This window comes from Leptinotarsa decemlineata, unplaced genomic scaffold (assembly GCF_025532065.1).
Source record: "Leptinotarsa decemlineata unplaced genomic scaffold, Ldec_3_MD MMD2_tig00004307_RagTag_RagTag, whole genome shotgun sequence".
NCBI classification, from domain to species: domain Eukaryota; kingdom Metazoa; phylum Arthropoda; class Insecta; order Coleoptera; family Chrysomelidae; genus Leptinotarsa; species Leptinotarsa decemlineata.
Window position 1 is genome coordinate 7,113,541 of NW_027412606.1, and position 22,984 is coordinate 7,136,524.

General features: G+C 38.6%; 1 protein-coding gene across 3 annotated transcripts; it reads left to right on the plus strand.

The window, feature by feature from the left end:
* The first annotated feature begins 44 nt into the window (after positions 1-44).
* Positions 45-22,817, plus strand: LOC111511819 (uncharacterized oxidoreductase YtbE). 3 transcript variants are annotated; one of them, XM_074178883.1, is made up of 6 exons: positions 48-266; positions 321-401; positions 4,512-4,619; positions 12,526-12,806; positions 16,697-16,870; positions 22,558-22,817. In XM_074178883.1, exons 1-6 carry the CDS (start codon positions 206-208, stop codon positions 22,732-22,734), a joined length of 882 nt encoding a protein of 293 aa, XP_074034984.1. In that variant the 5' UTR covers positions 48-205; the 3' UTR covers positions 22,735-22,817. The 3 variants fall into 3 exon arrangements, with proteins under 3 accessions (XP_074034985.1, XP_074034986.1, XP_074034984.1); XM_074178884.1 differs by lacking the exon at positions 16,697-16,870 and having other exon boundaries at positions 45-266; XM_074178885.1 differs by lacking the exon at positions 22,558-22,817 and having other exon boundaries at positions 45-266; positions 12,526-12,783; positions 16,697-16,837.
* Positions 22,818-22,984: the final 167 nt, after the last annotated feature.

A 22,984-nucleotide genomic window follows, 5' to 3' on the forward strand; every position in this document is an offset into this window, starting at 1 on the left:
CTTTGTAAAGTACGAGTATTCCGTACTATCCATAACCTATTCCACGTCAAAACACATGCAAATTTCAAATTGACAGAAAATTTCATCAGTTGACAGTTTTGTAACAATTTCTACAGAAAATTCTAAAAATGATTGATTTCTAGATTATCATAAAACGAAGATTCAACCTGAGAAAGATGACCGATTCATTTTAGAAAATCAAAAAATGACATCAAAAGACTTAACGGTCACTTTGAACTCTGGAAGTGTGATGCCTATGGTTGGACGTGAGTATTCGTTAATCAAAATCATCTATACATTTCCAAAGGACGATGTTTCAGTTGGAACTAATGGTATCAATGGATTTAAAGATATACTGGAAGTCCTAGATTATGCCTTTGAAGCAGGATACCGACTTATTGGTAATATTTTCCCAATATTCTGTAATTCAGAATGTTAAATCGGTTTTTGATTTCACAATAAGCATTGTTTTGAAAAATCAGTATGCTTGAAAGACACCCTTTCTGGTTTAAATATAAAGGATAGCCCATTAGAGTGAGGAAGTCCAACAGAGCATATTGCTAGCCACCAAACGAAAACAAGTTTTGAATGAAAGTTATTTAATTGATAAAGATACAAATTCTAAACTGTTTTTTGTTGATACAGGGTAGGGCGTATTTGGTGGATATTCTTGACTATCATAAATACAACATTCAACTGATTTCCTTATATGTAACCGGTCTTGTTTCTATCAAATAAAGCAATCAAACAATTTCCTAGACATTCCTTTTCGTGGCTGCCTATTTCAGAAAATGGTTTTTTGATAGATTCAAGTTGCTATGTCTGTTAAGAATCTGTCATAATCTTGCGAAAAATTCATCACTTTTCAAACTAAAACGCTTCAAACGATCGCCACTATTTGGTAATAATGACAGTTATAGTAGAAGTTTTCCTCGATAAAACCACTGAAGATTGATATCAGTAGAATTTTGAATAATTGAAAATTCCGGAAAACGGCTACTAGAAAGTATTAGATAACACGAAGAATATACAGGGTGTTTCACAAAAATTTGAAATCTATTATTTCATCTGGCTTCTCATACTCCGTGAAATTTGCCTAGCAGCCAGTTCAGTATCTTCGTCTACGGAAGAATGTTCTTTTCTGGGCACACACTTTACATATCCTAACTCAAAGTTTTCCTTTTATTTTGCCCACCAATTCCCTGTGAAATAAAAAGCAATGAACTTGTAGAAGAAATCATTCAATTCTTCAATAATAAAGAGATTGCGGTGAGCGTATTCGTCAACATCGAAGAAGCATTTGTTAATGCATTACGCAAATCTATCATACCAGCCTTGACTGATAAATGGCATAAAATCGACCAAAATGGATCTATATCATGCTCGATTCGTCAAAATGAAGCCATTTGGTTCAGGATCCCCCTATGGTGGTTACACCTGATAGTCTGCTGGATGTCCTTGAAAAAAAATAAATAGATCTGCAGATGACTCCATCATCCTGGCAAGGAATGCGTCAGGAAAGGTAGCCTGTAATATATTTCAAAGAATACTGGACGATTTAAATAGCTGGTCAGGTGTCTGTGAAACCCAGCAAAACTGTGATAAACTTCTTTACCAGAAAAAGGAATGAAATTTAAATCAACTTTTTCAATGGTAAGGTCATTTTATTTGCAGCGTAGGTGAAACATTATCAGAATATTACCCACGCTCACTTGGAAAAGGTTTAACACTAATCCAGAATATCTCTAAAGATGATTTGAAAGGGTTATATTTTTAGGATTGATTAATTTTTGGGAAAGAAAGTTTTTGGCTTTCTATTACTCCATCTGATACAAAAAAATGGATGAGAGAATCTTCCAAAGAAAGGAAGGAAGTAATCAATTTGAAAATAAGTAAGTCTATACATGGATGTGTAGATCATGCAAAGAAGTAACTTTCAGACACAAACTGAAAGAAAGTCCTCCTGAAACAGCTACTTTCATATAAACATTGAATTACACGAAAGAAAAAAATTTTTTCGAAACAAATACTTCTACATGAACACTGAATTATACAGAAGATACTTTTCTCTATTCGGTTTGTATATCGAACATTTGTTGTATCAGATGGAGTAGTAAAAAGCCAAAAACTTTATTCCCATTTCTAAAGATATATCGAATCCTTTGGATATAGGTACTGATTGTCAGAATAATTGATACGGAGCAATTGCGAGGTGGCTGAAAAATGTACAGCAAATGGCTCAGGCAAAGCCCTATGGTGTACAGAATAGACTTGCCTGGTTAACCCTAGTTACATCAGCGACCATGGAGATCCTTCTAAACCTACTTTCTCTTCACAACTTTCCGGTGAGAGAGGCTGGATAGACAACATAGGTTAGGTTAGGTATGTTCTGCTCTTTCATCGTTGATGAGGTAGTCGGATAGTCAAGGTGCAAGATTCCCACCTTGATACCCGCGACAACCTTCCCATATGAGGGTTTCTGCATTCAACCGTGCAGGGCTTTTTTGCCTTTCGTTTTGGTGAATCATTACTTGAGGGCAAACGTTTGCTAACTTGCTCATGAGGGGTTTGTTCCTCCACCTGAGACAGATTCCGCCACTCAAGAATTTGGTGCAAGGCGGTTTCATAAGGTACCCCGCTCTTGAGGAGACGACTCAGTCATTTCCTGGCTGCATCACCAACACTTTTTTTTAGGTTCAGTCATTGGATCAGGAGTTGGAGAATTGAGAAGCTCTCGCTCCTGATCTGAATTTACAGTTAGGTCAGTTGGGGTCGTAAGCTCGACATCCATCTCCTCTATAGACTCAGCGTCAAAAAGAAATTTTAAGGTTACTCTGTCCATAATAGTCCCACGAATAGCTAGGGAAAGAAGGTCAATCACGGCAGAGCCCCGTATTACCGTGACAAGGCGATGCTACGACTAGAGGGCGCCCGGTATCTCGAAGGTTCTGTAGACACTGCTGATAGGCTCAGTGTCATTCAACCTTTCGGCACGGATACACACACCTTAGGATTAAGCCCTCGTTGGGATGCCATTCAGTTAGGGAATAATAGAACCACAAGTGATTTTGTCATTCCCGTATCCAGCGGGGCTACGTGGAAGCAGGCATCCGATGGCCGGTTTGCTCAACCCCCACATCCCATGCCAATGCACTCGCCAAAAACAGTATGCACAGTGGTTAAGGCAGTGAAAGATGAACAAGGAGAGCCAACCCGCCTAGGATAACATGCAGCATTGCACAAAATGGGCTTGAGTGGGGTTGAAATCAACAGCATTCGGAGAATTAACTTTGTCTTTAAACCTCCAACTGTCAACTATGACCTACACAAACTTTATTTTCAAAATATATCATTTTCGCTTTCACAGTAGCTTTCTTGTAGTGAATAACATACTGAAAGGTAATTTTTTATGACCTACTATGACCTACTTTATACAGTCCTGCTCCCTAGTAGAGATACTTGGATTCCTCGGGAGAAGGGAAAAGCAGGTGTCTGTAAACCCGAGCAAAACTGTGATAGTGCCCTCCACCACAAAAAAGAATGATTGGATGATTTAAATCCAATGTCTTTCATTGGTAACGTCATTTTATTTGTATTGTATAGCGTAGATGGAACGCTCACTTGGAAAAGGTTTCACACGAAGCCAGTTATGTGGAAGGAATATCGTAGGGGTGCGACAGCTGGTTAACGGAAAAACAGATCTGTTGAACAGAACGGAAAACAGAATTATGCGACGAGGAGATAAAACTATTTTGAACAAGGGAAGTTTAGGACCAGCGATTCAAGGGCGGAAGGTATCAAGCAGTAATCTAACAAGTACAGCCTAGTCAGCCTGATTTCTTATGTGTCCTAAAAGAAATGGTTGGGTCTGTAATATATATTATCAGTTATGAATTCTTTCAGAACTAAAAATAAAAAATGTGTGAATAAAAAGTTAATAACATTGAAAATACCAAGACCGAAATATTCCGATGAGCTAGTTGAGATAGAAAAGGTTCAAAAAACGTAATAAAATAATAAAGTGTCGACAATAAACATTTAAGATCAAATAATGAAGTTAATGATGAAAAAAAAAAGATGTAATAAAAGAAAATAAGGATAAATATGCACTCCAAATCAAACTACTTCACGACGTTTCGATTGTTCATAATCGCCTTCGAATGACACCTGGTTTATCTTTATTTTTGCTGTTTACATATTATTGACCTGAACTTATTATACGATCCATTAAATTGTTCCTATTCATTTCAGGTCCCAATGATTTATTTTCTTCATGAATAAGTGTTTCTATATTTATTTCTATTACATACTCATTGTTCATTCTCTTTATATACCAAAACCTCGCAAAAGTACTTAAAATTCCTAAAACAAGGCAAAATGGAACATATATCTCTCAGGCACTCAATTAGCTGTTTATATGTTGAACTGTCGCCTGGCAGCACCCTCAGACGGCCTCGCTGATGGTGGCCTTCATTGGTATTCGAAATTTTATTGTCATTTATTTTTTTCAGATACTGCTGCAATGTATAGCAATGAAGGTGATATCGGTAGAGCTCTTAAGGAGCTTCTTCCCAAATATAATCTATCCAGAAAAGATATATTCATAACAACAAAATTACGTGAGTATTATTATTACTAGTTACTTCAGAAGTACTCATAAACATGTTGGGAATCTCTGACTTGTCCATTTCCTCCAAGTCTCCCATCATGTTTATAACACCTATTCCAATAATCTCGTTTTCTCTACTAGTTTCTACAGCACACTTGTTGGATGTATATAATATTCTTCTGGACTGGGTTGTTCATGAATGGTTTGCCTTCTGTGACACCGTACCTTACATTCACACAAAATATGATGAGGTGTCTCTATCCCTTTGTTGCATTGCTTGCAATAATTGGTCTGAGCCGATCCCTGCTTTGTTGAAGCGGTTCTTCAGTTCTCTTCTCGAGCGGTCCCTTCATGAAGGTTTTCCCATGTGTTTCCCGGGTATGATCCCCCAGTACTCTTTATGTTTCTCATAGATCCACTTTACACTGGTTTCGTACCAAATATTTTAGTAACCCCACAACTGCTGCAGGCAACAAACGATGCAATTGAACCCAGGTGTATGTTCAATAAACCCTACAAAATACAAATTAAGCAGAACATAAAGTCAGATGATACAAATGCAATACGGATTTATACAGACGGCTCAAAAACCAGAGAAGGCTCAGGGTGTAGAGTGTACTCCACATCACTAAGCCTAAGAATTAAGTAGGGAATGGGAGGAAATACCAGCGTGGTCCAAACAGAACTGGCTGGTATCTCAATCGCCATAAAAGGAATAACCAAGAAAGGAATTTCTGGCAAAAACATAACAATCTGCACTGACAGCAGACAAGCCCTATTAGCCTTGATCAGACAACGTATAACCTCAGGGCTAGTACTAGAGTGTCACCAAGATTTAGCCAAAGCCTCGGTAGATAATAACATGATCCTGAGGTGGGTTAAAGGGAACGACAGGAGTAAAGGTCATCGCATTGTCGACTTTTTAGCCAAGGAAGCGGCTTGTAGAACGCCGCCCCTGTCTAGTTAAGTAAGAGGTGTTTCGCGCAGTGTATGTGGTCACCACGGGACTATTTCGCAGAGGTGACGGGAAGAAGGGGAAGAGACAATAAGGTCAGTCGGAAGAGCGATGAACTGGAAGGTGGTCGATGCTCGACGACAATTTGAATAAATAGTCCGACAAGTGGATGTTTACGTATCGAGGTTTTATAACCACGTTAGTTTTGGCGTTGGCTGATTATCCGTGACTCTACGTATAGTAGATTTAGACGGATTTCTCCCTGAAAGGTGTTGGCTTCTGTATCAATTTTCAACCTTGGAGAGCTCCATCGTGGGACCGGACAACGGTGAGTGATACTCGAATATTGTGGGCCCAGACTTTATGAATCGATCCTTGCTCGTTAGTGTACCGTTTAAGTTTTATTTGTTCGTTTGTTTAGGCTATTGCTGTCCTCGTGGACGAAAGAATTTATTATAATTTTTTACTGAACCGACAATCTCTGATTTGTAACCCAACCCTATTAAATAAAACAAACAATTTCTCTCTTGTTAAAGAGTGTTGAAACGTTTCATTTGGCGCCCAGCGAGTGGACAAATCAGTTTTAGTCGGGGACAGTAATTTAGTTGAATATATATTTTATCCATTCTCATCATGGGACGGAATAAGGGAAAAGATGTTAGGATGTCTACATCATATGATGATAATTTAAATTCAAGCGTAGGGGAAACGGCTGAAAACCGGGTTTCTGGTATGGACGAGTTTATGGAGGGGATCAGTAAAAGTCTGAGTGGAACGGTTGATAAATGCCTGACTACTGCTTTTGAAAATCTCAATTCATGTTTACAGAGTGGGTTGTTACAGTTATCGGCAAGGCTTGAGCAAAGTAAAATAAATACTAGCAGGGTAGAGGAAAGTGAAATATCTGATAAACCAGCTATCGATACAGGTGTTGAATCGAAAAATGTTGACCCTAACAAAAGTTACATATCAGTATGGAAAGATGTGGGGGGTACGAATTTGCACTTTTCACCTAATGGAGGTATTCATCCGGTATTATTCATTAAGAAATTGAATAATTTGTTTCAAGAAGCAGGTGTGCCAGAAGATAAAAAGAATTTTTTTGCTATAAATTGTTTAAAGGGTTCGGCACAGGACTGGGCGGAGATCAAAGAGTTCGAAGATTTTAGGACATTCAAGGAGAGTTTTTTAGCTCGATATTGGAGCATAGAGTGTGAGAGGGAGACGTTGTTGAGGGTGAAGTACGGGGTGTATGAAAGCGGATCTAGGGCGGATTATTTCTTGCGCGTTCTTAAAGAAGCCAAATATTTAACTCAACCTCTGCAAGACGTGGAATTAATAAGTATGGTGATTAACCATTTTCCACCTGAAATCAAGCGAGGAATATTCAATTCGGGTTTTCAAACGATCGACGAAATTGAGGCGCATTTGAGGAAAATAGATTCAACTTTCAATAGTGTAGGGCATTCCGGAGGTAGAAATGTTGGTAATTCGCGGCCCCAAAATAATCGGCCTGTTAACAATCCAAATTCGAATAGTAGTCCGGGACACTCGGGACAGGGACAGTCTAATAGGGGCGATTGGAGAAGAAATGAAATGGATCGTCAGGGCTCAGGGGTAACTCCTGTCAATACGATATTCAATGGGAGTCATGAAGACTTTTTAGAGGAACCGGAGACTGGAGAAGTGAAAGCCGTAGCAGTGGCACCTACCGTGGAGGTAGTCTTGGGAAACTCGGTTCGAGCAAGAGGTCTAATTGACTCAGGCTCTCAGATAACCGGGGTATCAGAAGCATTTTGGAATCAGTTGGTAGCAGTAAATCCGGCAATCCCTCGTATACCTTGCAGGAGTGTAGCATTGGTAGGGGCGTGGGGTAATAGAAGCACCACCGTTAAAGAGCAAGTCCTGTTAACCATCAAAATGGGGGGCCTTGAGTTTGATTATTCGTTTTTAGTAGTGCCTAATTTGGTACGTGATGTTATCTTTGGCTGTGATTGGATGAGGGATTACGGTGTGTCCATTAATTTCTCTGATAATACATTGAGTGGAAATTTTGAGGGTGTTGTAAGAAAGGTATCATTTTTGGGGCAGTCGGATCTTGGGGTGAATATCGCGATTAGCGAGATTAGTGATGAAGAGTCATTGTATGGTAGTTCTTGTGCAAGAAAATTGTATTCAGAAGACGAAATATTCGAAACTGCTGCAAAAGCAGAAAGTTTTGATGAAGACCATAGGCTGAGCCTGGAAAAGTTGTTGTTGGAGTATAGAAGTATATTTTCCAACCAGCCAGGGTTGATTAAGGGATACGTTCACGAGATTAAGCTGAAGGATTATGCTCCCTTCTATCGCCATCAATATTCCATTCCACACGCTTTCCGGGAGGAAGCACGAAAGCAAATCAAGGAAATGGAGGAGTGGGGGGTTATTGAAATGAGACAAACAGAGTTTGTCAGCCCGTTAGTCGTAGTGAAGAAAAAAGATAATACAGGTCGTGTATGTTTAGATGCAGGGTTCATTAATGCTCGGATGGAAAAAGATCGGGTGGTTCCACCTAATCCGTCGGAATTATTATATGATTTTGTACAAGGGCAGTGCTTGAGTACTATTGACTTGACGGCCTCCTACTGGCAGGTAGAAGTTGCTGAAGAGCATCAGAAATATTTAGGGTTCTCTTTTGAGGGACACACGTATGTTTTTAAGAGATTACCATTTGGTCTTAGTACATCAGTGGGAAGTTTTATCCGGGCACTGTACCAAGTATTGGGTTCAGATGTCGATAAGTGGGTTATTCCATACGTGGATGATTTATTGATTTATTCAGAGAATGCTAGTGTTCATTTAGAACATTTGAGGATCATTTTTGAGAAGTTTCTAAAGGCCGGGATAACCATAAAATTGAAGAAATGCTTTTTTGCCCGAAATTCCGTGAATTTTTTGGGACACATCATTTCCTCTTCTGGGGTGGCTATGGACCCGGAACGTGTTGCTGCAATTCAAAAATTTCCAGTTCCTCGGAACATTCATCACTTAAGGTCCTTCTTAGGCTTATGTAATTTTGACAGACGGTTTGTTAGTCATTTTGCAGATATATCGTTGCCCTTGAACTCGTTATTGAAAAAAGGGGAACTTTGGCATTGGGGAGAGAGGGAATCTTCAGCTTTTCAGAAAATGAAAGAGGTCTTTTTGGATGTTACGTTGTTAAGACATCCAAATATGAATGAACGGTTTTATATATACAGTGATGCATCTGGGTATGCTTTAGGGGCATGTTTATTCCAGAAGATGGGTGATGACAAAAAGGGAATTATAGCTTTTGCCAGTAGGTCTTTGCATGGCCCGGAACTCCGCTATTCCGTCACTGAAAAGGAGGCTTTGGCAGTAATATTTGCTTTACAAAAATGGAGAGTATTTGTGCTGGGGCAACAGTTAACTGTCATCAGCGATCACAAGTCTCTCACGTTTATCAAGTCCTGTAGATTGTTAAATGCTAGGTTGACTAGGTGGGTATTGTATATTCAAGAATACGACATACATTTTGAATATTGTCGGGGAAAGGATAATCAGATTGCTGATGCATTATCCCGATATCCCGTTGCCCAACCTAATCAATGCATAGAAGTGCCAGAGAAAAATGATATTGAAGTCCTCACGGTGAAGTACTCGGAGCTGTTTAGGGCTGTCAAGAGAAATTTTCAGAGTATTCTGAGGTCTCAAAAGGATGATTCGTTTTGTAAAAGGGTGCGGATGGACCTGGATGACAATTTGCCAAGGGCCACTAAGTGGTATAGGATTCATGAGGACATTTTATTCAGAATGGGATCGCAGAATAGTCCCAACTATAAAATATGTATTCCTTTAGAGCACATTTTTCAACTGGTCCTTCAAGAACATGAAGATAATGGCCATTTTGGCTCGGAGAAGTGTTTTAAGTCCTTACAAGGATTTTACTACTTCCCGAAGATGCGTAAAAGGATACGTCAGATTGTGGCAGGATGTATAGTATGCCAGAAAACGAAGATATCTCGTCACTCTGTTGGAGGGATGAGTTCCGTACTCCCTTCGTCTATAAACGAAATCTTATGTGTGGATCTTATTGGTCCGTTACCGAAGGCAAGAGCGGGAGCCACGTTCTTATTGGTATTGGTAGACGCTTTCAGTAAGCTCGTGAGGCTCTTCGCGTTGAAACGTGCTACTAGTATTGCAATAGTTCGATATCTAAAGAAATACGTTGATGAAGTGGGCAAGCCACGAGTCATTTTGTCTGACAATGGTAGCCAGTTCACCAGTGCTGTATGGTCTGAATCTCTGGATAAAATGGGTATAAAAGCTGCGCATACGTCGGTTTATTATCCGCAGGGCAATATGACTGAAAGAGTGAATAGAGAAATAGGAAGGTTACTGAGGACACTTTGTTTTGACAAACATACAAGGTGGGTGAATGTTATAGGTGAAGTGGAGATATATTTAAATAACGTCCTCCACGATAGTACAGGATACAGTCCTAATCAACTCCATTTTGGAACCGTGAGAATGAGCCCTTTTCTTAAAGATGTTCCCAGTCCTTTACCGAATTTTCCTGACGTAAGTAAAGACCAAATGATATTTCTGGCCCACGAGCGTTTAGTTACAAAGGCCCAAAAGCGAAAAATTCGTCACGACAAGGGAAAAAGGTTAATTGAATTCAATGTTGGGGATAAGGTGTTGGTTCGTACCCACCCTCAATCTGATGCTGAATGCAAGGAAATAAAGAAATTTTTCCTTCTCTATAAGGGACCGTGTACCGTAACGTCGAAAAAGGGGCCCAACTCATATGAGTTGATGAATGATGAGGATGGATCTTATGTAGGTGTGCATAATGTTTATAACTTGAAAGGCTATGTACCACCCTTACGTTCTTTGTAGTGTTAATTTTGTATGTACCAAAATCAACAGGGGGGTAATGTAGAACGCCGCCCCTGTCTAGTTAAGTAAGAGGTGTTTCGCGCAGTGTATGTGGTCACCACGGGACTATTTCGCAGAGGTGACGGGAAGAAGGGGAAGAGACAATAAGGTCAGTCGGAAGAGCGATGAACTGGAAGGTGGTCGATGCTCGACGACAATTTGAATAAAAAGTCCGACAAGTGGATGTTTACGTATCGAGGTTTTATAACCACGTTAGTTTTGGCGTTGGCTGATTATCCGTGGCTCTACGTATAGTAGATTTAGACGGATTTCTCCCTGAAAGGTGTTGGCTTCTGTCTCAATTTTCAACCTTGGAGAGCTCCATCGTGGGACCGGACAACGGTGAATGATACTCGAATATTGTGGGCCCAGACTTTATGAATCGATCCTTGCTCGTTAGTGTACCGTTTAAGTTTTATTTGTTCGTTTGTTTAGGCTATTGCTGTCCTCGTGGACGAAAGAATTTATTATAATTTTTACTGAACCGACAATCTCTGATTTGTAACCCAACCCTATTAAATAAAACAAACAATTTCTCTCTTGTTAAAGAGTGTTGAAACGTTTCAGGCTGGACTAAGAATTTAAGGACCCAGTGGCACCTACGGCCTGATGACTTCGACAACTGCGGAACTAGTCAAATGATACACCCATGCTCAATCCTTAAAGAGATGGGATGGAATCAAAGGATGAAATCTTGCCAGGATTACCTTGGGCGACCCTTGGAAGCTGGCGCCGAAGAAATATCTGGTGATGACCAGGAAAAATCAGTAGGATTTCTGACTGGCCACTGTCAACTAAGGAAACACCTCCATGATATGGGGCTAGAGAATACACCTCTATGCAGGATGTGTGAACAGGAAGATGAAACTGTCAGGCATGTCCTGTGCGAGTGCCCGGAGTTATCGTCAATAAGAGAGTGTGTGTTTGGCGCGTCTTGGCCTACACCTGCCGATATAAAGGAGATGTCTCCCAGTGACCTGTCTACCTTCCTGGAAAGACCAGGATGGACGATGACCTAGGAGGACAACTCCTCGGGAGGATGTACAATGGGTCACATGTGGCCTAAGTGCTGCGGGCTTACACTCACACACCCTACTCTACAGATACAGAGAACCCCACAACTGTTTCAGAGGCTATACGAGTATATATAGTAAATGGTTCGTGTTTGGTACATTCATCAGCTTTTTCATTATCTGGGATACCTGAATGTTCCGGCACGCAGTATATAGTCAATCTATTCATATCCCTCAGTTCCTCAGTTTTTGACGGCTTTCGCACTGATGAACCCACTTTTGGGTTCATCAGTTTCCCAAGTGCAGCCTGGCTGTCTGTGAAAATATTGATCCTTTGAGGCCTCAAATTGATGTTCCTTGCAAGATTGCATACATTTTAGCCTGAAAAATTGATATGTATTGATCGAGGGGATAACTGAAATTGAGATTTTCCCCACACAGTAAATTCCAGCTTCAGTCCCATGTTCGATTTTCGATTCGTCTATATACCAGGTATTTCTTTCAAGCATGCTCTCTGGCTGACTGTTGATTCTCTACTCTTCCCTATTTTTGAAAGATGTGTCTTCAATTCAGCTGTTGAATAATTAGTTTTTCAATAGCGATCCTTTGTTTCATCTTTGACCACCAGACCATAGCTGTATATGTCTGTATGGGTTTAGCCAATATGATGTAAAGCCTATACATTATATCTGGTTTGATAGTTAGTATTTCCGGTCATCATCAGTGCTACTTCCGCCTTTTTTAATCTTCCTCAACGTTGTATTCAGGTCAGCCTGGGATCCTATCCGATCCGATTTTTTCTGGTTCCGGAATGATTTTGGTGTATATCCCAGAGATAAACTTGCTCTGAGGATTAGACATAAATTTTTGAGTAGAAGTTCCTATCCTAAAACTATTGCCAAAGGATGAGTTACCAAATTATCTTTAGTGAGAAAATACTATCTATTGGTGAAAATCTATTGCTGAAAAAATATTCTTTACAACTTTTTAATGAAACATTGTTGTAGATCCTCAAGATCAAGGTCAGAAAGCTACCAGAGCTTTACGAAAATCTCTTGAGAGACTTGATTGTGAATACATTGACCTTTATTTAATCAACTGGCCAGGCTCATATGGTATAAGCTCATCAAGCAAAGAAAATGCGACTTTGAGAGAAAAAAGCTGGGAGCTGATGGTGGAAGCTGTGAATGAAGGATTGGTTAAGAATATTGGCGTTTCCAGCTACACTGTGAAACATTTGAAGAAGTTATTGAGTAACGACTACGGTATCAAACCTTGTATTAACCAGGTGCCTTACATATTCACTAATAATCTGTACCTATTCTTGACTTGTTATTGATGATTGTAGAATTGCAACGGGCCACCTTGGAGAGTCTCGTTAATTTTTGATATTCGTGGATTAAGTCGACCGTCGATCTCATAGATGGCGTTTCATAAAAGAACATGTCACATCTTTACTTTCTTAGGACAGTTGGGTTATCCATTCTCAGTGAAGACTGGCACCAGGCTGTGTTATTGTGCGTTTTTGCACCAGAAACTATTGCTGCCAGAGTCCTTAAATGGTTCTTCTCATCGGATTCCTTTTCACTTTCACTTCTGCTTGAAGTATTTAAGCTGCCATCGACATATTTCCCTAACTCGAAATTGACTTAATGCGTTTCCCTGCTACATTAGTCATTTCCCTACTACATTATCACTACATTATCACCCAACTTCACGAACGAAAGAGAAACTGTCATATTAGACATGAATGACATTTAGGTGATTCGAATTTGGGATTCAAATTTTCGAAATGTTGTTATTCTCCAACTATACAAACGTCAGTTCTAACTATCAAACTCAGAATTCTGGGTCCATAACATCTTAGATTATAGAGTAATGACGTATTTTAACTTTGAATTATTATTTATTAACAATAATTACAACTCTTTCAAAGCCTCCAGAAGTGACTCTTTCAAAACATTTTGTCATTTAAGTTGTAACCTCAAGAATACAGCTATTTCGCGTAAACATGACATCAACATTATCGTAAAATAATGCTAAATATATGCATAACAATACAACATATCATTTCTATCAACTCATGCGGCAATTTTCTTTGTAAAATAAATTGAGTAAACGCAAAAAAACATACTTTTTGGTCCTAAAAACTTTTTTCTTCTGATTGATTCGGTCGTTAATTGATGAAGATCCATAGTAATTTCAAAAATTACGACGCCGTTCGTTTTCGCAGAACTGTAAGTAGTAGAAAATCACATCGGCTTTTTCAAAGCCTGGCTTTTTCATACACACTCTTCCCTATTTATTTAGATATATACTAGCTTTTCCTCGCGGCTTCGCTCGCATTTATGCCATTAAATAAGTGTCAGTACAATAGAAATGAATCAATATGAGAACTATATTTTAATGCTTGACTGAGATTATCAATTTTTTTAAATTATTACCTAACCTAACCTATTCTATAGAGCAATCCAAACCACGTGACCCAATATGGCGGCGTAGGGCAAACAATCTGATTATTGTCATGGTTTTGGTGTCGTTCGCTATTGTGGAGTGTTTCTACACATTTTTGGAGCTTTTGTGGTGTTTAAATTCGATCAAAATGGAAAGTGAACACTTGAAATCCTCCAGTTACATATATGGATATGGCTTCGTATTTGGTTTTTACCCACAGCTTTTATTCACATGTGCAGATGAAAGCATATAAAAGTTTGGAATCGTATAAATATTTCGAATCTGGCTTCGTTGTGAAAATGGGAACAAAGATTGAGAACAATTTATACATTTTAGTTGGACAGGTGAGTTTTTATAAGCTAGCAGTATGCTAATTTTCTGATTTCCTGATGGTATAGTCAATTCATCTAAGAAACAATACACGTGAAACTGTGTGTATCCACGAATTATTCTTACAGTAGATACCTAGTAATCTCAATAACTCATTTTCAGGTCAAGCATTCACAGAAAAACTTTAGATGTTTGGTGCATCATAGTAACAGATGGAAACATATGTACTGCTCACTGTAATTTGATGGCCGGAAATAGTGAAGTTTGTAGTCACGTTGGCGCCATATTATTTGCTGCTGATTATGCAAATACCAAGAAAGCGGAAATGCCATGCACATAAATAGAATCTGTGTGGCCAATGCCATCCATGACACAGATGTTCCCAATTGTACCAGTATATGTACAATTACTATGGATTTTCATCAAGTAACGGCAAAGTCAATAGAAAATATTTTGAATTGTTGAACTTGTTTTGTTTGAAAAGCTCTATTTTGAGTTTTCTTGAGATATGTTTATTGTCTATGTTTTTATTTAATAAATGTGCTGTGTACCATGAATATCGACTTTTAATTAATAAATTTTTTAAAGAATATATAATAAGAGTTTTAATATTACAACACTGAACATACAATTTATGATATAGCCTTTTCAGTCAGTTGTTCAAATTTTAGAGCCAGTTCTTCCATCGTTGAATCAGTCCGTGTTAAAATCCCCGTTTCTTGTCCACCTCTAGGTTCATCATTATCAAAGTCAATATCCATATAAGACTGGGGTTCATTCTGTCAACAAAAGACATTTCAAAGGCATGTTAATACATAAGTATTTCACCTGAAACAATACAGTACCACTTACTTGAGATAATTTTCTTTTATCCAACTTCGCTTTTCTTTCAACATCTTTATAAGTCTTTCGAACATTTTGTACTGAATGTCCCATGTTTTGCGACGGAACCCAGTCAGGATTGGTTTTATCCTCTGAAGAAACAGGATTGCCTGAAAATAATATGTATATTATCAAGTATGATTTGAATGGGTTATATTTTTAGGAGTGATTAATTTTTGGGAAAGAAAGTTTTTGGCTTTCTACTACTCCATCTGATACAAAAAAAAAAGAAAGCCAAAAACTTTCTTTCCCAAAAATTATCAAGTAGTTTTCACTAAACGCAAAATAGCTTTCAGTGGAGGCCTGAAGTATCCAGAGACTCACTTGTCATAAAATATCTGCTCCAGACTTTCTCATACTTGATCTTCGAATCTATGAGATCATCTCGCTTGATTGCAGCTAACCATAGGGCTCTTCGCTTTCTGGATAACTCATTTTTATTAGTCAAAAACTTGTGTTTTGAAACTGTAGAAACAGAGTAAAACCGACTTTATCCCTGTTGTTACGAGATCCACGGCCAACCACAGTGCATGTAATTGGCATTTCCCTTTAGTGAAAGCACTAATTATTAATTGAAATTCAAAAACACAACCGAAATACGCACAGGAAATCACAAAAAGAAACAATAACTACTATGGTCACATATTAAATATTATGTTTGTCCTACGCCGCCATATTGCATTCGTTTTGACAGGTCGCTGCATTGATCTATCCTATCCTAACCTAAACTAACATAACCTAACATAAACTAACCTAACCTAATCTAATCTAACCTAACCAACAAAGTAGCTAGATTTTGAGATTTTTTTGACAAACAATTTTTTATCTTACATAAAAAATAATAAAAAAAAAGTGTCCTATGTTACTTCTAATAGGTACCTTCAAAAATATGTGTACAAAATTTCATGATTATCGGTTGAGTAGTTTTCGCGTGAAACCGTAACAAACAAACTTACATTCGCATTTATAATATTAGTAGGGAATTTTTGGTCAAAATTCAGCAATTTCAAAACGAATTTTGCTATCACACGCTTCATGCTCAAAATTTTCGAAGAAATTGAGCCAACCGATATGCCGACATCCTCAACAACTTCTCTAATAGTGATTCGCCGATTCTCCATGGAAATTGCCTTCACTTCCTCAACACTTTCATCGATTGTTGATGTGCTGGGGAGTCCAGCGCGAGTCGTCATTCATATCTACTCGACCTTCTGTGAAAAGCTTGTACCACTTGTAAAATATTTTTCTTAAGGGTACAATCATATTATGCCACTGTCAACATTTCAAGTATTTTGAGCATTTGAGTATTTGGTACACTCGCCTCGAACATAGGTTCACAGTTTCAGCGAAATTTGAACATTCATCTTATTTTTCAACAGTCCACGTTATACAATTTGTAGACCACGGCCAACATACCAGTTAAATAACTTTTATACAGTTAGATACCTCCGGACGTGAAAGTCTACAGTCTTTCATCATTTATGCAAGTTTTTGATAACTCTAAACTTCCAGATTGAATTCCATCCCCAATGCTATCAAAAGAAATTATTACAATTTTGCGATAAGAATGGAATCATGGTTCAAGCATATCAATCCTTCGGAGGAACGACTGATGGTAATATGGATCTTCTCGAACATCCTGTAGTTGTGGATATCGCGAACAGGCTGGAAAAATCGTCAGGGCAGGTGATGACATTTTTTAATGTATTACCAGTTTCCGAAAGACATTAGAATTTCTTGGAGTATTTTGTCTGAAGTAATATTATAGAAAGAAAAGATGTATCTGATTATAATGGATAAACTGGAAAACTACTCAACGTATGCTGAACATTCATTTACCCGAAGAAAGTTATCAGGTTGTTTCGAAAGTTTTGTTCGTTGTTATGAGTCTATTTTAAACTGTAATATCTCAGTGAATGCCTATTCAATTTAATCAAAATTAGTGTCATTTGATTCAGTGCACTTTTGCCAACGTAACACAAGTCGATACTTTCCGTAAGCATGAACATTGTGAGCTCGGTATTCGATGGAGTTGACGCAGGCTGTTTTTGTCTGGTCCTGATTGGCGAAGATCCTACCGGTGAGAAAGTTATCTAAGTGCCTGAAAAGATGGTTAGGTTAGGTTAGGTCTGAAGTGAGTGGGTCTATTCGATCCTCCACCGCAACCCGCAAGGGTTTATTGTGGCTCACACCTATTCACACTCGACTAAATACACCAAGCTTCTTAACGAAGCCGATTAGTTTGTATGGTGAGTGGTCTTTCAGATCAGATGGTAAGAGTACAGCTCTGCCAAACTCTCAAAATATGATTCAGTCCCCAGCGGGGCAGGCACACAGTTCGTGCTCTGGTGTTTTATCATTCTCCAAATAGAGACCACACACACTGTCTTCCGATAGTCCGAGTCTCTGCATATGATTCAAATGACAGTGACCTGTAAGAAGACCTGCTAGATATCGTAGTTCATCCCAACAACTGTTTAGTGTCAAGCTTGAAGGGTGAATAAACGCCTTTTAGTTGGCCAATCCTGGAAGATTCTGTCAGAAGTCCATACAGGTGTCCAATCTTTGTTTGGCAAAGCCTAAAGCGATGCCAATGACAGGTTCTGGTCCGATGAAGGTGCTTGCAGCACCCTTCTTTGCAAGGGAGTCAGCAGCCTCATTGCCTTCCAGGCCAGTATGGCCAGGAATCTAGACTAGAGACAATCTATTAAGTCTTTCTATCGAGGAGAGTCGTTTTTAGCAATTTGCTACCAATTTGGACGTTGTTCGGTAGCAGTCAAGAGCTTCCAACGCCGCATGACTGTCCGAGAATATTTTTATTGACTTGTGTAAAAGGGTTGGATTATTCCAATGTCTCCGCATACAATTCAATAGCGTAAATTTTCGTTTCAAATACAGTCGCAAAGGTTCCTAGGCAGGTTGATATCTCTGTCCTGGGTCTGCGACTGAAAACACCTTCACCAAAACCGGAAGGTGCTTTTGATCCATCTGTGAACCAACAACTATCCGCTCTTAATATTTCTTTCTCCCGGAGGACCCAGTCCTCTCTACCCGAGAACAGTACTTTATAAAGCAGTTCGTAGTTGACAGTTGGAGGCATGAAGTCAGAGATAATTTCCAGAATGCTGTGACTTCCAGTGTCAACCAACAGTTGTACTCTGCATTGAAATGATTTGTGCAATTGACGATGTGCACAAATCTACATGCAGTCCATCTAGCCTCTCTCTCTACGGAAAAATGTGGAGAGGAGGTAGATCTAAAAGGATCTTTATGGCCGCTGACAGTGTGGTACTGATAGCACCACTAATGGCCAGACAAGCCTGTCTCTGTAAGCCACAGAGATTCGCCTGGGCCGTTTTCTGTAAAGCCTTCGGCTACCAGGCGATTGCACCATCACATAAATCCAATGGATTTGTTTGGGACCTAAACCCCAAGTATAATCACAAATCCTTCGACATGTCCATAGGGACAGTTTGACTTTGTGTAAATCTGTTTCCAATTGAGCGTTCCAGGTGAGTTTTTCATCAAGGACAATGCCAAGATATTTCACCTTCGTTCCAAATGGAATGACCTCACCATTGAGCAAAAGTGACGTTAGATTGCCCAATTTCCTCCTCCTGGTGAAGGGGATTATAAAAGTATTGCTTGGGCTCGTCTTGCAGAGTCGTATTTGCAGTTCTGTTTTCCAACATGGCATAGATCCAGTCAGTTATGGTCGATTCTATACCTTTCCTAGACAGAGATGATCCTATAGATGTGGGTAGTGCATTGTCGAATGCTCCTTCAATTTCGAGAAATACAGCAACCGCAATCTCCTTGTTGTCAAGGTATTGGGAAATTTTCTCTACAAGGTTGATTAATGCCAAATCTGTCGATTGATAAGCATACGGGTGGTTTTTCAGGGGGGATGCATATAATGCCACCCTCCTGATGTGTCCTTCCAGTATCCTCTCAAGTCCTTTCAACAGGAAGGATGTAAAGCTGACTGGTCGTACCGATTTAGGGTGTGGGTCTTTGCGACCATGGTCTTTCCGACCCACTTCAGGTATATATACCACCCTTGCTGCCAAACAATTGAGCGGTATATAGTTCCACACCAGACTAGCTCTATACAATTTTATGAGAATAGGTAAAGTTATTTCCAGTCCGTTTTGAAGAAGAGCTGGAAATATACCATCCTCTCCAGGAGATTTGAAGGGCTGAAACGACTTGATAGCCCATTCAATGAAAAGATGGTAGTAGGTTGGCAAAACGTCTGGGGAGTATGGTGAATGAGACAGAACTTCGATGCTCATTTCGTTTAATTTTTGAACGGTGATTTGTGAAACTTGCGAACAGGCTTTGTCGTAGAGCAGTATCGGACCTCTTCTGTTGACCAGTGTCGGCTGCTGCTGAGGCAATTTTTGGTACATTTCGTCGATTGTCTCACAATAGGACTCTTGCTGTGATGGTTTGGCCCAGTTGCAGAAAGTTATAATTAATTGTACCAGCCGCTGACCATCATAAAGTAACCATGGTCTTTTTATGGTGGGTTTTCGCCTTTGGGAAGTGCCTGGGTGACTTATCGATGTCCAACCACTGTCCTGAACGTCTCCTGTTGTCGTTATTTTTCAGGCTGCTTGGGCAGCGCTTTCATTCAATTCGAATTCGTAAGGGGTAGATCCTTGTACCTTGGGACACTTTTTTTTAACCTTCATAATTTGAGCAAGAACTGACTTAAAGCATTGATTTTTTCAATACCGTATAATAATATGATAATCAAAATATTCTAATGCTAGGAAAATACACATGATGATTTATATGTGAGATAATAAAAAAACTGATTGGGTTTTATGTCCCAAGGTACAAAGTACGGCTTGTACTTTAGGACACCGATATTTGTTCCTTGGGACAAATATCTTCAGGATTTTCATTGGAATTTAAAAAACATAAGACATTGTAATAAGCCGTAAAAATATGGCCCATATATGTTTATTAGTCAGATAAAAAAGTGACAACTAAAAAATCAATTCTCAGAGAGCCTAAGTAGGTAATAAAAAGCCTAGTTTTTTTAATAGCATTTGTTTATAATCACTTTCTCTTAAAAATTAGTAAGAATAAAGATTTCACATATACCTAATTTAGTTTAAGAACTTAACACGTATGCTTTGGAACTTTGGTTATCACCACTAAATGACAATTAATTTACGAACTAAGGCAGATCGAGACAAGACAATAAAATATATCCTGTTTTTTGTACTTTGCTCCACATTTTTGACAATAATTATCAAAACTGGTGCAATCTTCGTGCACCCAAAAGCAACAAGTAACACATTGAATCCAGTCTTCTTTATGTGAGGTAACAAAATAATTTTCTCCACATCCGACACAATTATTTTCCTCTTGATCATCATCACATGGATCGTCGTCACTTTCTGAAAGCACATGAGTGTCTTCCTCTGAACTAGAATATTCAATTATTTTTTGAAAACTCTCTTTTTTACAGTCTTCATATTTTTTTGTAATGCATTTTTCCTTTTCTTTGCAGCCAACTGCTCCAATTCCAGTTTTTCAGGAGTATCGGTTGAAACTCTTGATTTCTAACGTTTTCGTCTTAGCTACTGCATACTGATATGCTAGTCTCAAGAATTGCTCTTTTGGTATGCCATAATGAAATTGAGATGCTGTTAAACAATACTCGACTAATTGCTCTTTCTTTTCTTCATTGAAGACTCTCTTCACAGCATTATTGGGTTTATAAATGACAGTTGTAGTTTCATTTTCTTTATTCAGCTTTACATAACGACCTATAAAAGATTTTGAAACCTCGAACTCTTCGGCAGCTTTTCGGATAGAACATCGTTTTTCAATCACCTTTTTAACGGCATTTTTAACATTTTCTGCAATTGGTTGGGGTCTAGTAACGTTATTTTTACTACAAGGCATCTAAAATAACAGTAAAAAGAATAATTATGAGTAAACTATAAAATAATTATAAGTAGGCTATTGTAGGCTTTAGAAAATATCACTGTCCCAAGGTACGAATTTAGTTTGTTTTGCAAAAAAGTGTAGTTAAGTTTTCTCAATCGGAAATCCAGTATTTAACTGCTAAATAAGTTATTACAAATTTGTCACCTAATTATACTCATATCAGATTACTTACTTTGAAAATTTTCAGGAAACACAACAATTATTACGCATATGAAAAAAAACGCACGCTAAAAATTTGAGAAAGCACCTCAATGACATGACGAGTCAAAATGGCCGACTTCTTCTTCTTCTTCAATTTAATTTTGGTCCCAGCTTCCAGATGGCGCTATTATGACCAGTGCTCCTCCTATCAGAATTGATAGGAGCTTGATAGGAGCTTCGTCGGGGGGGCGCAGCTGTCTTGCTCGCAGCAATGCTGCCACCCCTTTTTTGTCTTTTTTTTTATTATATTAAAAACAGTCTTTTTCATAAAATAGCATTCATTGTAATCCTACTCCCACGTGGACATCCGGTCCACCCCGGCCTCCAACCGGCGTGAATGGGAGTAGATATTATGTAACTCTTCCACTTTAGCACTCCCACGTGGACATCCGGTCCACCCCGGCCTCCAACCGGCGTGAATGGGAGCACTATTTAAATAAAACCACTAAATAAACAATGTTTACAACAACTTTTTTAACTTTTGCTTGCACGTTATAACGGCGGACATACACAACATGAACTGAGTTCCACTTCCAACAATGGCGTCCGCGTACCTTCTTTGTGAACGGTCGCTATCGGCACGTCCGTCCACCACCATGTCAGAAACGAAACTCAAAATGGCCGACTTTGTGGAATGCAATCGAATTGTTGTTTTAAATGACAGCTAGATGTCGCTTAGGCAATTGTCGGACTGAATTTTTGTAATGATTATGAAGTTGTCCCGAGGTACATGGAAACCCAAGGTACAAGGATCTCCTCTACCAGGACACAGTAGAATGAATATTCATTGAGCTACAAAAACGCATGACATCAAAACAGACAAAACTTTTGAAACAACCTGATATTATTTCAATCCAATAGCATCCAATGGGACTTCCTGTTACTATATATTAGCATAAATAGTTTTATTTTGATTATTCAGCAGTGAAAACTGTAAGTAACTTATGAAAAACTGATACATATTCTATTTATTATGGAATACCATGTCATCATCTTCAGATATATTGAGTTATACTTCAATTACTATATGATTTATATGTTCTCTTTTCTTTCTTTCTTACGGTTGGTTGAAAGAGCAATCTCTCCGATGAATTATCATACGCAGATATTGAATACTGCCGTTTGATTGCTTGTAATTATATGGAACCATAAATGAAAGCCATTATTATAATTATTATTATATAACTGTCAAAATATTTCAGGTGCTTCTTCGTTGGGCTATTCAACAAAATATTGGTGTAATTCCAAAATCGAAAAATAAAAGTCGTATCATTAGTAACATGGAACTAGACTTCATCATTCCTGATGCAGATATGAAAGCTTTGTGCAGCTTCAAAAAACAAATTCGATATGATTGGGATCCTGAATCTGTAGCGTAAATCCCGAAAGGACACCCTAGGATGCCCAAACACATTTCTAATATGTATTTAATACGATGAATAAAACTCATATCAATATAAAACTGTTAGTGTTTTTCTTTGAGAACGGATGGTTACAACCTAAATGTGAATATGCGGTTTTTTTGGGTGGGGAAAACGCTTCTAGGCCTGATAATTTCCATGAAATTGGGAAATAAGGTTATATTTTATATTCCAGGAAATCTAGAATTTTCACTTCATGGATCAGTCT